This window comes from Condylura cristata, unplaced genomic scaffold (assembly GCF_000260355.1).
Source record: "Condylura cristata isolate star-nosed mole 26May11 unplaced genomic scaffold, ConCri1.0 scaffold00017, whole genome shotgun sequence".
Lineage (NCBI taxonomy): Eukaryota > Metazoa > Chordata > Mammalia > Eulipotyphla > Talpidae > Condylura > Condylura cristata.
In genome coordinates, this window is record NW_004567118.1 from 29,184,106 (window position 1) to 29,198,340 (window position 14,235).

A 14,235-nucleotide genomic window follows, 5' to 3' on the forward strand; every position below is an offset into this window, starting at 1 on the left:
GAAGTGACGAGCCTCTAAGGAATGTGCACCTGTTGTTGGGGGGCAGACGCCAAGCCACCCGCTCCGCCCCAGGGACTTGGTACCGCCCTGAGAAACTGCCAGTGCCCACCACCAACAGATGACAAAGACTACACTTCAGTTGTATAAATCGTCTTTAATCGAGAAAGCATGAAGTGGAGACCCAGTCCCCTGAGAGCAGAGTCAGGAGATGGGTGGAGCCTGAGCGGGGGTTATGTGGGCGAGGGGAACAGCTACCCCTCTTGCAACGAGCCAGAAGTAGACAGAGCCTGAGGAAAACTGGCCTGCCTCTGAGTTCCAGTCCCTCCTAAGACCGCCTCAGTTTACCCTTCCAGAGGCTCCATAGTCTCACCTAGTTCGTTAGTTTATCCCTGATCTTTCCCAGGCCTGGCCCTAGCTCTTCATGTTTTCCAGAAAAATCTAATCAGGCCCATTTTGGGTACTTAAACCCAGCTGAGGTTCTAAGCGATAAGGTAAAGCAATTTGAAACTATTGGGATGTATGAGGTCTAGAGTCCAAGAGGCCCTCACCCTCCTTGGCCTGACCTGCTGGGGGAAAGGGGTGGGACTTATTGCTGAATTGGGTTCTCCTCATTGGGAGGGGTGTGGGGGGATGGGGTGTCAAGGCTGTGTCTCGGTTTGTCCCTTTTATTCTAGACCTGTTATCCTAAAGACCTCAGCTTTAAAGGGGACCTGGAAGAATTTCCTGCTGAGGTAGCTAAGTGTTCACATTCCCCCAACCCAGGCACAGATCCAGTCATGCTGTGATTTTAGCTCCATCCTCATCCCAGCTTCCATACTATGAGCCTGTTTTGGATTTCTTCCAAAACTTTGCCACCCTTCCTCAGACTCTGTTTCACTGGTAGAACCTCAGCTGAGTTGCAAGAGCTAAAAATTGCATGTAAAAATAAGATTAACATTCTATAGGAAGAGTAAGATTTTTAGAAAATTATCTAGGAAAAACAAGAAGTGGTTCTTGATTCATCCAGAACTTAGTTCTTTGTGAATCATAACTGAGTCCTTTATAGAGCTCATTTTTAGTAGGTAACACTAGAGAAGGTGGGAGGGTGGATCTAGAATTTATTCTAGAGCAACAATATGGCTATATAGGCTCCATCTTGGAGGGCAGGGCTGAGAGTCATGGTCTCTGTCCTAGAGAGATGAGATTCAGAATGAAGTATGGCTCCATAAGTGTCTAGAACACCATACTCTGGAATTGGATGTCTCTGGGATAAGAAAGTTAAACCTGTGGTAATCTGAGACTGGCCCCAGTTTAGGACAAGGCCAATAGCTGTATAGGGCTCAAATCCAGTCTGTCTTTACTTGGAAACCAGGGGTCCATCTGGGTCAAGGATAGAGGCCTGATGAAGCCAGAACAGAGCCTGGCAGCATGCCTGCATTAGAGCACAGAGCTCTAGTGCAGAAATGACCCTGGCTATGATGCCTGATGTTCCAGAACCTGTCTAGAACAAGGCAGAGGTGGAAAAGGGAAAGAAAGAAATTAATCCTAAGCTCCATTGGACCTATGGCTCAGTGGCAATGAAAAGAATATTGGGCTCTCCGAACTGGATGAGCCGAGAGTCAGGAGTATCTATACCCTGATTCTGCCCATTTGGGAACCCCCAGCGCCATCTCAGGAAAAGGCTTTGGGTGTGGAAGGAAAGAAGTGATCAGCCAGGATCATTCACAGATATCTCCCTCTCTGACCCCCTCCCAGGCCCAAAGATCTAAAGGTCTCAGCAGCCCTAGAAGTCACAGCCAGCCCCTAGGCTCCCTCAGGGTTGAGCACCTGGTGGGACTTGGCTGCTCAGGGCATGAGTTTGGCAGCAGGGGTGAGAGCAGGGCCGGGAGACAGGCTGTGGCGGTGACTGGCTCAGTGCGAGTGCAGGGAGCCTCCAGTCCGGGGAGTACATTTCAAGGGGCAGGGGGCGTGGAAGGGGAAGTGTCAGGGACACTGTGGAGAGAAGGCTCCCGGTACATGGCCACTGTGAAGGGGAGAGAGAGGAGCAAGGAAGGAGAATTAGGCACAGAGAGACCTGGACAGAATCAAAACTCTTAAGAGGGTACCCACCCCTATATGCATCATCTAGAAACCCCAACCCATAGGAAAAGAGTTCCCCAAACCAAACCCCCACAGGCCAAAGCCTTCCTGACTTGACCTGTCATAGCAGGTGTCCTCTTAAACACTTGTAGCCCCTGAGCTGTGTGTGACTAAATGTCCATGTCAAAGTCAATACCTTCCCATGGAGCCCACCTTTTCTTGAACTTATACTTACCCTCCAGGAGCTTGGGCACAAAGTGGGCAGCTGCCTTGGTCTTTTTGACTCGGTTTCCCTTCATGACTCGACCCTCCTTGTCCAGGCCTAGGTACCAGGCCCGGCCAGAACGGCGCTGGCGGTAGAGAGCAGAGGCATACAGGACATAGTAATTTTCAAAGACGCACTCCTTAAAGCGACACTCAGCTGTGAAATGTGGCTGAGGAGACAAAGACCCAGAAAAGCACACATAGACAAAGAGACAAGAGACACATCACTGGGCAGAAGGAAGCCCTGGGAATAACAAGCCAGGATTTAATCGATACATATGGGGCTGGGAGGGTCAACTTCTGAGTCCATGCAGAAACTAGGAGAGAGAGAGGTGAAAGAAGAGTCTGATGGGGCCCCTGAGGGTTAGAACTAGACTTTTGGAGACAGTGGAATAAGAAGCTAACTTCTCTTCACTCTGCTCCCAACTCTCACATTCCCTATCCTGAATGACTCTGGGGAAGTAATAAGGAAGTTTGATGGAAGTAGGATGAGAAATAGGAACCCCAAGGGATTGAAAGAATTGGACATTCAAAGAGCCTACGAGTATTGGGGGACTGTGTAAGAAGTGGAGCAGACCCTCAGAGTTCATGGCCATGTGGTGACCCAGCTTGGCACTCTGCATGGTGATTGCACAGGTATCAGGTTGAAGTGGGCTGGGGGTTGCAGTAAGCAGTAATAACAGGACATCAGCTAGAGTTGGAGGGAGAGGCCTGAGCTGCAATATCCTGTATCTGTAGTTAAGATGGATGTGGCTGGGGGAGCCCCGATACCCCAGGCCACTCAGCCTCGTCTCACCGAGCTGTAGAGCAGCCCCTCAGCGTTCATGGCCATGTAGTGACCCAGCTTGGCACTCTGGATGGTGACCACACGGAGCCCCACAGGGATCAGGTTGAAGTGGGCTGGGGGTGAAGAAAGGGGGCATCAGTACCCCAGACCTAGAATCCCCATCTGTGCTCCCACCATCCCAGGTCTACTTCTGCCTTAGGAATCAACGAGGCAAACTGAAAACAACCCTGAAGAAGGAATAGGACTGTCATTGTATTCTATCCCCATTCTCCCTCTTCCCACCCAGCAGCTGGCTTCCCCTCTCACTGAAAGAGCTGGTGTCCTCTGGGGTGCCCTGGATGCTCCCGTCAGGATTCGCCTGGAGGTAGAAACCCTGGCGGCAGAACAGTTTGGTGACGATGCCTTTGAGCTGAGGCTCTGGAAAGGGAGACATTCATCTTTGAAAATGACATCTCTGTTGCCAGAAATATTCCCATAGTTAGCAGAATCAGAGGAAAGAAAAAACAGAGGGAAGAGGGTCCCAGGACCCTAGCTACCTGACCCTCTTAAGTGAGCTCTTTCCCACCTCTGACTTCTGAGGTAGCTGGGGTGTTGGTTCTGTCTGCTACCTCTAACCACCAGTTTTCAGCTTAATTTATTGAAATTTATTTAAATGACTTAATTCCTACTCTACAGCTCAATCAGAGGGGGAGGGGAGAAAAGGGAAGTGAAAGGAGAGAGACACATCAAAAGGCAGAGGACAGGGGAAACAGGCAGGATGCTGAAGGGACAGTGTGTTTGACAACGTAAGGGAGGCTAGGTGACCACCGGGTAGGGCGCCCCCTCAGGAGTGGGGGTAGGTCTGAGCCTGACGCTGACTCAGCACCTGCTGCTGCGGCTGCTGCTTGCTTGGCGCGGCCTCGCTTTGGCCCAGTGCCGGCCTGTCTGACACTGACCCATCTGTCTGTCTGTCAGTCTGCTGGCTCGAGAGGGCCCACTCCTCCATGAGGTTCAGCCTCTCCCCTTCGGCCAGGTAACCCGCCTGGGTTGGGGGACATTCGGTATCAAACCAAGGAAAAGGGGGGCAGGGGGCCTAGGAGATGGCACAGACCCGCTGAGTCACGTGGGGGCCGGGTCCCACTCAAAGGGTGGGCTGCGGACTGTACCACTATGGAGGGCCGGTGGCGGGGTGCAGGGGGGAGGACAAGAGGGGGCCACTCCTGGGGAGCTGGGTGCGGGCGGGAGCCGGGCCAGAGGAACTCCCTGCATATGGTACCTGGACGGGGACCACACACTAACCCTCACAGCTCTCCCTCCCAGTCGCTTGCTCTGGGCTGACTTCCCTGTACTCCCATGTAGGTGGTACAAACCCCCCAGTCTCCCAGCGGGTCTCCAGTGGTGAACTGTGTCAGAGTTCTTCCCGGCAGAGGGTCCCCTGAGCTTGTAGGGCCCGATTTCAGAGTCATGTGAGGGGTAATGGGGGATCCCAGCGCCCTTCTAGAAGCGCTGGTCACGGGAGGAGGGTACACAGAGGGGCGGGCTGGCAAGGTAGCTGCAAGGACACCCGGGGGAGAGCTGGGGAGATTGGCGCGGACCCAGACGAGCTCGGCCGGGAGGAACCAAGCCGAGGCGTGGAGGAGCGGGAGAACCAGGCGGGGGCGGGGCTGCCGGACCGCAGAAACCTTCCGGGTGACCCAGGCGTCCGGAACCCCCAGGCCCCTCGGCTCGGGAAGAAAGAATCGCGAGAGCCTGCACGTAGGCGGAGGACGGTGGGGGTGGGGACTCCAGTGTTGGGGGTGGGGGGCGTGGAGGAGCTGCCAGGCATCTGAGCGCCACTCTTAGCCCCTCGAATCTTCCCTTTACCCTCGAAAGCAAGGAGACTAGGGGTTATGGGCGAAAGAGAAGGGAAACTGAGGCATAGACTAGCGGAGACTTTGTCGTCCTGACCCACCCCCTTTCACTTTCGCGGAGTCCCCGCCGCCCCCCGCCCCCAACTGGGCTCTATTCTTCAGACTCCCAAAAGTCCTTGTCCTCGGCCTCCCAGGCAGAGACCCCCAGACCCGGAGACCCCGCCTCAGCCACTCACCCGGGCCACGGTCCGGCCGCGCGGGCCGCCCCCCGCACAGTCGCACCTTGGACAGCAGGATGAGGAGCTGCTTCTGGCAAAGGGACTTGGTGCCGCGGGGACACACGCGCCGCTGCGCCGACACGGGCCGGCTGCCCCCAGGTTCGCGGACCTCCCGCTTCTGCCGGATCAAGCTACTGGCCAGCGCCGCCATGGCGCCCCGGGAGGAGACACCCCCAAACCGGCAGGCGCCCAGAGGGCGCTGGGCTCCCCCAGAGAAGCCCGTTCACCAGGGCATGCTCTTGACGCTCAGGTCTGGCTCGCTGCCCCACCCACAGAACCTTAGGATAAGCCCCAGGCCCACCCACCCATTCGCCAACTCCCACCCTTGGGCCTCCTGCTAGCTCCACCAGATCCAGCAGCCTAGGTACCTCTCAGGTGACCCCACCCTCAACTTTAGCTCCCTAGCGGAGCCCCCCTTTCCTGTCCCCCAGTGTCCCTGTTCCCACCTCCCTACCCAAAAGCTAGGACCCTCAAAATTTCCAAGATGTGACTCCAATATAGACAGCCAGGCACCTCTCCACCCTATTTTTGGGAACCTGAAGGGTGTAGATCCTTAGTTTAGAAGATAGGAGCTCACCCCACTCCTTATTAGCCAATGTCAAGGAGGAACCCAACCGTGGTGTCTTTTGCTTTGACAACCTCGAAGTGAAAAGGATCCCCCACTTTTCCCCACTGAATACCCAAAAACTGTCTCAGAATATCCAGACTGTCCCCATTCAGTGAGAAGAGGTTCCCAGACCCAGTCTCTAAACAATCTTTTTCTCACCAAGTCATCCCCATTTCTAGTGGCGCAAGGCAGCAGCTGCTGAGCCCCTTCTCTCACCTTGTCGCCCTCCACTCCTTTTGAAGTCACCTCCAAATCCGCCCTTCCTAGTGGATACACCAGGTGGTTGCCTGAAGAGCCCTGTCACCTCAAAATCAGGAGCATTTTTTCCCCTGGTTGCCCCTTAATTTCCTTGGGGACAGCTGGTGCTGTTTAGATCCCACGCCCTCCAATCCAACCAGCCCCCCAGGAGAGGAGCGCACCCACGTTGTCACTGGTCCCCAAATGTGAACGGGCCCCCTACAAGTCAGAGCGCATCAGAGCTTCCTGCGACAGGGTTTCCGTGTCCTCCCCGGGACTGCCTCTAGCACCCCCTCTTCCTTCCCCGACGCCCCTCAACCTGTCCTGTCTTGTTGATCCGGCGACGGGTGGCGCTGGCTCCGCTTCCAGGCTCCTCCCTCCCTGTCCCCCGCAAACGGAGCTTCCCCCCACGCCTGGCTAGGCGCCCCGGACCCCCAGGAAGGAGTGAGGGTGTCTCCGCAGAGGGCCCTGGTCCGGCGAAGTCAGAGCACTGGGCCTGGTGGCTGGACCGAGCAGAGCGGCGGCAGCGGCGGCGGCTGTGGGAAGCTGAGGCGGCGGCGGCGACAGCAGCTCCCCCTCCTCCGAGAGCCGGCCCGGGGGCGGGGCAGGGGGCGGAGACGCCAGGAAAGATGGGGGGGAGGTGAAGCTGGGTGGGCGGAACCCCGGGGTTCCTTGAAGGCTGGGAGTGGGGACGGTTTTAGAGACCGGCGGAGCCGAGGCAAGGCCGCACGTCTCGGGGTTCAGAAGAGGAGGGACATGGAGGCCATTCCACAGAGCAGAATCCTGGGTGGCGGGGAGAGGTTGGGCTTCAGACACATGGCATGGCGGACGCCTTGAGAATGGAGAAAGGGGCCTTACTGTCCGGGTAAGAGGATAAAACTGGATGAAGACAGTGAGGGGTGATGGCTGGAGAGACCGTGGGGCGCCCTCCTTAACATCTTTGCTTTTCCTGTAGGAGCCAGATTCATCAGTTTCTTGCCTGCCTCGCATATCCAAGTTTTATCAGTAAATATACTCCCCCACATTTCTATTGACTCCTAAAAGACCATGAAAACTGGGAGGCTGCGGAGGGCGGGAGAGGTACCAGCCACAGATTCGGAGAAGGAAGACGGAAGAGTGGGACAACCTGTGCCAGGGAAGGGATGAGAGGATGGGCAAGCAGCGAGACCTTCTACACGGGGTCTTACAGTCCAAGGACACTCAGACTGACCCTCAGACGAGCAGTTCTCTCCACAGCCCTCTCGCCAACACAAGCACTTTCCACTCGGGTGGGGGCAGGGTCTTTTAATGAGCCCCGCCTCCCACCCCAGCCAAGCCGCCCCCCTTGCGCGCCGCTTTGGCCTCCTCCACCGCGGCGCGCAGCGCCTGGGCAGGGTCTCCACGGAGCCGGGCCAAGGCCGCGAGCAGTACTGAAGCGCTTTCCCCGGCGAGGAGCTTTCGGCCGCTTAGAAAGTAGTGGGGCAGCGTCCCGGCCTCGAGCACACGGCCCAGTTCATCCAGTAGCCCCAGGCAGCAGGCGCCGGCATTCTCTGGCCGCGCCAGGTAGTGCGCGGGGAGCCGCTCGCAAGCCCAGTAGAGCAACGTCCGCAGGAGGTAGGGAGCCGCGGCCCGAGTCCCGGCCACTAGGGGGCGCAGCACCGCCTGGGCCGCCGCGTGCGCTTGCAGCAGCGGAGCTGGTATGCGCGCCTTGAGCGCCAGCTCCTGGCGGGCGAAGCAGAGCTGCCAGCTGTAGGCGCCCGGCGGCTCTGAGCGACAACTTGGCACCAAGTAGAAGGACGACTCCGAGTCCAGCGGGCCGGCCCACGACTGGTTCCGAGCCCCTTCGGGCCAACCGGTCACTGATACCACGGGGATCAGATCGAAAAGCAGAAGGCGGCGTGGGGGCCCTGGCGTAGCCAGGAGAATGGTGGTGAACCCCGCGTGGCGGGCTGCGTGGACCAAACGCGGGGCACCTGGGACGGGGAAGAGGGTCTTGGCGACCGCAGCCAGCGAAGAAAAGAACCAAGTAGCCACCTGGGCGGGGCACAACGTGGGCCACGCCTTCCAAACCTCCGACAGCTGAGGGGCTGGGTTAATACCCTCTGCTTCGGTGATGTCACCATTCGATTTTTTCAGTGGTGCGGGGAAGACCAGATCGGTTACGTCTTGCGGGGGCGACTCGGGGTCCAAAGCGTTACTAGGTGATTTTTCCAAAGACTCCTGCGGTCCAGGCTCAGGGACGTTATCGTGCGTCTGGTCCACCGAGCTTTGCTGGTCCCCGGGACTTCCTTCGCTTTGGAGTCGGTGGATCGAATCACGTCCTATTGGGGCTGGGGGTCCGAGGCAATCCTGCCATGCCTCCCGGACCGAGGTTCCGCGCATCAGATCCGGGAGGCAGAGCCATGTGTAACAGGATTCCACGTCCAGTTGCAACTCTTGCCCAGTGCCGTCTAGCGAAAACACCGGCACCAAGAGTGTGAAGCCCGCGTCGTAGTGAGGTCCCCGGGCATAGGGGCCCAAGGGTGTAGGGCCCAGGTCTAGAGAGCCCTCGCGAATCCCGCCACGAAGCAACAAGAGTTCAGTCTGGGGAGGAAAGCGGGGGTCCCGACGGTGAACAAGACCTAGGGATGAGAGGGAATCGCTAGGGCGTGACTCAAAGGCGGGCGGGGCTGGGAGCTGAGTGTTCCCGAAGGCAGGGGGCGTTACTTACCTAGCAAAGAGAAGACAAAGTCTTTCGCCTGGAGGAGGTCTGGCCCGGGCTTGGGCCCGTCACTCCAACTCTCCTGCACACCCAGTTCCTGGATCAGCTGGGTTAATTCCTGCAGCTGAGCCCCGGAACAGAAGTCGATGTCCGTAAGCGGCCGAGCTGGGGCTGGGGGTGGCGGGCCCCACCAAGGAGCACTCCCCCAGACCGCAGAAGCCATGTAGTTCTATCACCTTTTGGATAAGGAAACAACTGAGGAGAGGAAGCCTAGTTCCGCCTTTCCTTCGCTGTCAAAAAAAATCTTCCCAGTTCTCTCTTCCCGAGGCCGAGATAGTGTCCCACTCCCCGTACACAATGAGTCTGCAGATGAAGGGCTCTAAATCGAGTCTGAAACTGAACAAATAAATACCTCCTCTGTCCTTTTCCTTTTTCATAAGCCAGTCTCCTTACCTGATTCAGCAGGTAAGAAGAGGCTGTGACGCCCCTCCTTTGGAATAGTAAGTCTCCTCCGCTGCCCCTCGTCTAACCCCCCCTTACCTCTTTTTTGGGAAGAGGCTTATGGTCTGCGGCTTCCCTCTAAAGAGTAGCCGCAGGGGTTGGGAGGAGAATGGACAGAACGATTCAACAGGTAACTTCTTCCTGCTGCCACAAGACCACGCCCCCATATTAATACCACGCCCCTTTCCTGAGGTTGACTTGGTGGTTCCGGGGAGGGCCCCACCTCCAGTCAGAATTCAGTTACTCCTTTATCTCCGCTGAGATCTTGAGCTACCCTGGGAATTGTAGTTTGTCTTCCCAGCTACTACACGCCCCCACAATCCCTTCCTTTTCCGCTGTAGTAGAGCCTGATGGAAGTTGTAGTTTCTATGGAGATAAGCTGTTCCGTGTCCTTCCAGGCCCACACAAACATGCCTTGAGGTTGGAGCAGGGTCGGTAATAGGATAGGTCGCAATATCAAACAGTAATGGGGGACATATCCTGGGGTCGGGGTAGGAAAAGGGGCCTTTACATACCATGTGAGTAGAGGAGCCCTGGTCACTTAGATCTAGGAAGGTTTTCTATGCATTTGTAGCTTCATTTTGGAAATGAGACTACAAACTGGTAAGTTTGCATGTCACTTGTCTAAGGTCAGAGTTAAACCAGGGAGGTGTTGGAAAAGGGCGCCACACACCTGGGTGGATCTCCTTGGAATCTGTGGTAGTAATGTTAGGCAGGAACATATGTGGTGACTCAGGAATGGACAACCGACTCAGGGAAGGGATATACATGTGTTAGTGACACCCACTTTGGACACATGAGCGATGACAGGGAAAACACTTTGGGATTGCAAAACTCATGTGTGTACACAAAAGAATTAGGACTGAAAATCAAGTCCAGAGGAAATACCTAGCTGGGCTGGGAGGGGGTAATGGAAAGCTATCAGGGGAAGAAGATTGTGTTTAGTAACCAGTGCTTGTCAGGGACAGAGCTTAAGTCCAAGATGAAACTCAGAGGCTAAATAATAGAGCAGAAAGACAGGAAGCCAGCAACAGTCTCACAGATCAGATCAATCAGTTGCTGGACTAGGGCTTCTAATATGCTCTTTTTTCCTTGGATTTCCTCTGGAGTGGCATAGGCCTAAACCCAAGGGAATTAAACACCTGGAAGAAAAAAAAAAACAACAGGAGGACTGTTAAATAAAGACCTCTTGGAATCCCGAGGTCTCTTTGAGTTACCAAGATTTCAGGGATTTCTAGTCACTAACAAAGAGTTCTCCCTCAGCAAATGAGAACCCAAAACATAGCCAGCCTGGGGAAATAGATTTTTATATATACAAGAGATCAGATCAGGAAAACTGAAGACTGGACTTGCTCACCATCTGGATGTGATCAGGCATTGTGTATCCCTATCTCCTCCCTGGTGCGTAGCCTCTGAGTCACTCTAAAAAAACTAAGTTCTTAATTATATACCAGAAACATTTTACTGGAGTGGAGTAGGGAATGGGGTAAAAAACGATGGGGGGAGGGAAATGCACTGGACTATGGTGATGGCACACGGGTGATTTGGTGATGGGAAGCCCATGGGGATTACAAATGAGATGGACAAAGGCACAAAATGATGTAAAAATAAACTATTATATTATTTTTAAAAAGAGAAAGAAACCAAAACCAACCAAACAAACAAGTTCTCTAGGCTCTTTGGGAGCTTTGAAGTTGCTGGACATGGGCAACAAGGACATGTTCCTCTAAACCCTAAAGTAATACTGTCCATGACTGTGGTCGTGGAAATGTTCTGTTTTGCTGTCCCATGGTAGCCACTAGCCACACAAGGCACTCAAAACCCTTGAAATGTACATGAGACTGAAGAGCAGAATTTTAAACTTAATTTAATCATAATTTATGTTCTAATAGCCATATTTGGCTAGTGGCTACTGTACTGAACAATGTATTTCTAGGGCTTGGGGATAATAGGTTTATCTGTGTGGTTATAAAGGCTAAGCAGGAGAGGGGTACTTCCAGTCCTCATTAGGACCCATGTGTGGCCAGCATGAGGAATGGGGCTGGGGTGGATGTCCCCAAAAGACCACAGAACAGAGCCCTCCCTAGTGGTGCATGGGTTAAGACACAGTACTACGAAGCTGTCACAGCCATTGCAGCAGGAGTTCGATCCCCAGCCAGGGAGCTGACCCACATGGCGCAGCAGACCTCTCCTGTCTCACGCACTGCTCACCTCAGCAGTGTATTTCAGTGGACCTGCCTGTTCTGCTCCCCACTCTGTCTCACCCCCCTGCACCTCTGGCCTGTATTATAGTTCTTGCATGCATAAATAAATAAATCTCAAAAAATAAAAACAAACCACAGAACATTTTTCTCATCTCTTTATTCTTGATGCAGCTTTGGCTCCTCTTTTTCCAAAGTCTTCATCACACACTGATATCCCCACTCAGTGGTCTCAGGTGAGTTCCTGGATGCCTCTTGGTGAAGGCGTCTGGGAGACAGAGCTTCACACTTGTCTCTGCCCACTCCAAACTGTCTCTGGCGGGCATCAAAGACCACATGCCCTACCCGGGCACCAGTCCCAGGACAGCAGGGTTTCCAGTTGGCTTTGTGAGGCACGGACATCTGGCGGTAGTTCTGGCAGGCTGAAGAAACTGGGTCCATAGGGCGGTATACCCAGTCTTGGCTGCCTGCTCGTCGGGAGGATGGCTGCAGTTCAATTAGTACAGGTACCTCTGAGAAGGCTTGCACGTCATTGCTGCTCACCTGGTTCTTGGAAGAGCAGGAGTTCGGGTTGAGTGGGGCAGACTTCCATGATACATGCTGCTCCGTATTTTCCTTCCGAGGCTTGTCCTTAGTTACAAATGATTTCACAAGGGACAGTGTTGACTTTGGAGTCTTGAGTGGGCCCAAAACTTGATCAGAGCAAGTACCTAGAGCAAGGCCTGGGTTCTCTTGGAGGTCAGGATCTGGGATAAGACAAGAGTTCTTGTGGAGGCCTGACTTCTGGGTAAAGCCTAGACTCTTTGAGAGTCTGGTATCTTGGATAAGGGCTGGGCCCTTATGGGGACCAGGCTCTTGATTAATTCCTGGGTACTTGTGGAAATTAGCATCATGGGTATATTCTGGGTTCCTGTGTATTCCAATATCTTGGGCAAGACCAAATCTTTTTAATTCAGTGGATTGGGTAAAGCCTGGATTCTTGTGAATGACAGAATCTTGAACAAGGCCTAGACTCTTGTTGTCTCCTGAGTCTTGGGTAAGGCTTGAACCCTTATGGAGGCCAGGGGTTTTCATATGACCTAGGTACTTGTGGAGACCAGATTCCTGGGAAATGCCTGAATTCTTCTTGACTCGAGTGTCTGGGGCAAGGTGTGGGTATTTCTGAGTGTCAGAATCTTTGGTAAAGTTGACATTTTTAGAAACTCCTGGATTTTGGATATTACCTGTACTCTTGTGACCTCTAGCATCTTGAGAAGGGACTGGACTGTTAGGGATGCCAGTTCTTTGGGAGAGATCTTGACTTTTGTTGACTACAGTCTCTTGGTTTTGTTCTAGGTTTCTACAAACCCCAGAGCCTTGCATAATGCCTGAGTTTTTCTGAATGTCAGGAGCCTGGAGAAATGTATTCTTGTGAAAGCCAGAGGGTTGGGTAAGACACGAGCTTCTGAAGATACTAGCATCTTGAGTAGCACTTTGGCTTTTTTGTAGGCCAGAATCTTGGGTAATATTTAGATTCTTCTGAAGATCAGAGTCCTGGGAAGAGCTTGGGTTCTTGCTGGGGTCTGGGTTCTTGTGGAGGTCTAAGTCTTGAGCAACACCTGGATTCTTATGGAGGCCTGAATCTTGGGTAAGTTCTGGGTTCCTGGTAACTTGAGAGTCTTTTGAAGGATCTAGAGTCCTTTGGAGGCCAGAGTCTTGAGGGAGGCCTAGACTCTCATGAACTTCAGGGGGCTGGGAAATCATGGAGAACTGAGGAGGTATGGGGAACTGGGAAGAGGGGCTGGAATGAGGAGAGCTGGAGCTTGGAAGAAGGGTGGAGGTTTGTATTAATGTGGAGAGTTTCTGGTGGTTGGCAGATTGATGAAGGACAAAGGATCTTGGAGGAACAAGAGGCAGAGAAAGAGTGCATGGTGGAGGAATGCTACACTGTGAGTTCTGGGTACTGGTTGGACAATGGAAGCAAGGTTGGGAAGGTGTAGTATCCTTTGAGTAGACCAGAAATTTGGGGTAGACTGGAGTCTGGGATTCTGTGTTTCTCTTCTCAGAATTGCAAGGATGGAAGCTGCAGTAAGGGAAAGTTTGGGGCTGTAAGAGCTTGTCTTCAGCATTATTTGAGATCTTCCATTCCATATTTCCCAACTCCAGGTAACCTAGTACAGATCCTGTAGAGGATTTATCATCATCTCTACTGTATGAGCTTGATGTTTGTGCAGCTGTACCAGAGTTCACCAGGCCTTGCTCCTCCTGGAGCCTGGAGAGGGTGCCCAGGTCCTTTCTGGAATATCCAAAGTTCTGAGGGGAGCACACTTGGAATAAGTTCTGCTTTACCCTGTGGCCATCATGGACCACATGGCCAATGGAGAGGCCGTGGCTGTGGACAGTCAGGTTAGAGGGAGGAGGAGGAAGGATGGAGGTAGGAATGGTGGCATGGATAGGATTAGGGACTGGAGTGGTAGTCAGAGTCATGACCAGAGTTGGGGCAGATGTTGGGGCAGAGATTTGGACAGGGACTGGTGCAGGGGCTGGGGCAGGAATAGTGGTGGAGGCAGAAGTTAGTAGAGGCACTGGGACCAAGGTGTGGGAATGATTATGGGTTAGATGAACATGGCTTAGGGTGGGAACTGGGGCATGGGCTGTTAAGTGCTCAGAGGTCTGGGTGTGGACAGAGGTGTGTTCAAGACCATGGATCTGAGAAGGGCTGTGCGGAGGGGGCTGGCCTGGGGAGATGGTCTGGGCCTGGGAGGGGCTGTGCTGAGGGGTGTGGCCAGGGGAGTTGGTCTGGGCCTGGGAGGG

General features: G+C 54.0%; 2 protein-coding genes across 3 annotated transcripts; both read right to left on the reverse strand.

Moving 5' to 3' along the window:
* Positions 1 to 142: 142 nt before the first annotated feature.
* On the reverse strand, positions 143 to 5,466 carry FGF11 (fibroblast growth factor 11). Its single transcript, XM_004684663.2, has 5 exons — positions 5,175 to 5,466; positions 3,416 to 3,526; positions 3,119 to 3,222; positions 2,294 to 2,492; positions 143 to 2,002 (listed from the first exon to the last, which is right to left on the reverse strand). The coding sequence occupies exons 1-5, from the start codon at positions 5,365 to 5,367 to the stop codon at positions 1,932 to 1,934; spliced, it is 678 nt and encodes a 225-aa protein (XP_004684720.1). The 5' UTR covers positions 5,368 to 5,466; the 3' UTR covers positions 143 to 1,931.
* Positions 5,467 to 7,344: 1,878 nt separating this feature from the next.
* TMEM102 (transmembrane protein 102) lies at positions 7,345 to 9,346 on the reverse strand. 2 transcript variants are annotated; one of them, XM_012726134.1, is made up of 3 exons: positions 9,281 to 9,339; positions 8,750 to 8,976; positions 7,345 to 8,660 (listed from the first exon to the last, which is right to left on the reverse strand). In XM_012726134.1, exons 2-3 carry the CDS (start codon positions 8,961 to 8,963, stop codon positions 7,345 to 7,347), a joined length of 1,530 nt encoding a protein of 509 aa, XP_012581588.1. In that variant the 5' UTR covers positions 8,964 to 8,976; positions 9,281 to 9,339. The 2 variants fall into 2 exon arrangements, with proteins under 2 accessions (XP_012581588.1, XP_004684721.1); XM_004684664.2 differs by having other exon boundaries at positions 8,750 to 9,346.
* Between the last annotated feature and the right edge of the window lie 4,889 nt (positions 9,347 to 14,235).

Excerpts from the sequence above, each read along its gene's own strand:
- FGF11 (XM_004684663.2), bottom strand. The coding sequence starts at position 5,367 with ATGGCGGCGCTGGCCAGTAGCTTGATCCGGCAGAAGCGGGAGGTCCGC. Across the intron at positions 3,223-3,415 it reads AGAGGACACCAGCTCTTTCA|CCCACTTCAACCTGATCCCT; the intron begins GTGAGAGGGGAA and ends CTTCACCCCCAG. Across the intron at positions 2,003-2,293 it reads TGTGCCCAAGCTCCTGGAGG|TGGCCATGTACCGGGAGCCT; the intron begins GTAAGTATAAGT and ends TCCCCTTCACAG.
- TMEM102 (XM_004684664.2), bottom strand. The coding sequence starts at position 8,963 with ATGGCTTCTGCGGTCTGGGGGAGTGCTCCTTGGTGGGGCCCGCCACCC. Across the intron at positions 8,661-8,749 it reads CTTTGTCTTCTCTTTGCTAG|GTCTTGTTCACCGTCGGGAC; the intron begins GTAAGTAACGCC and ends TCTCATCCCTAG.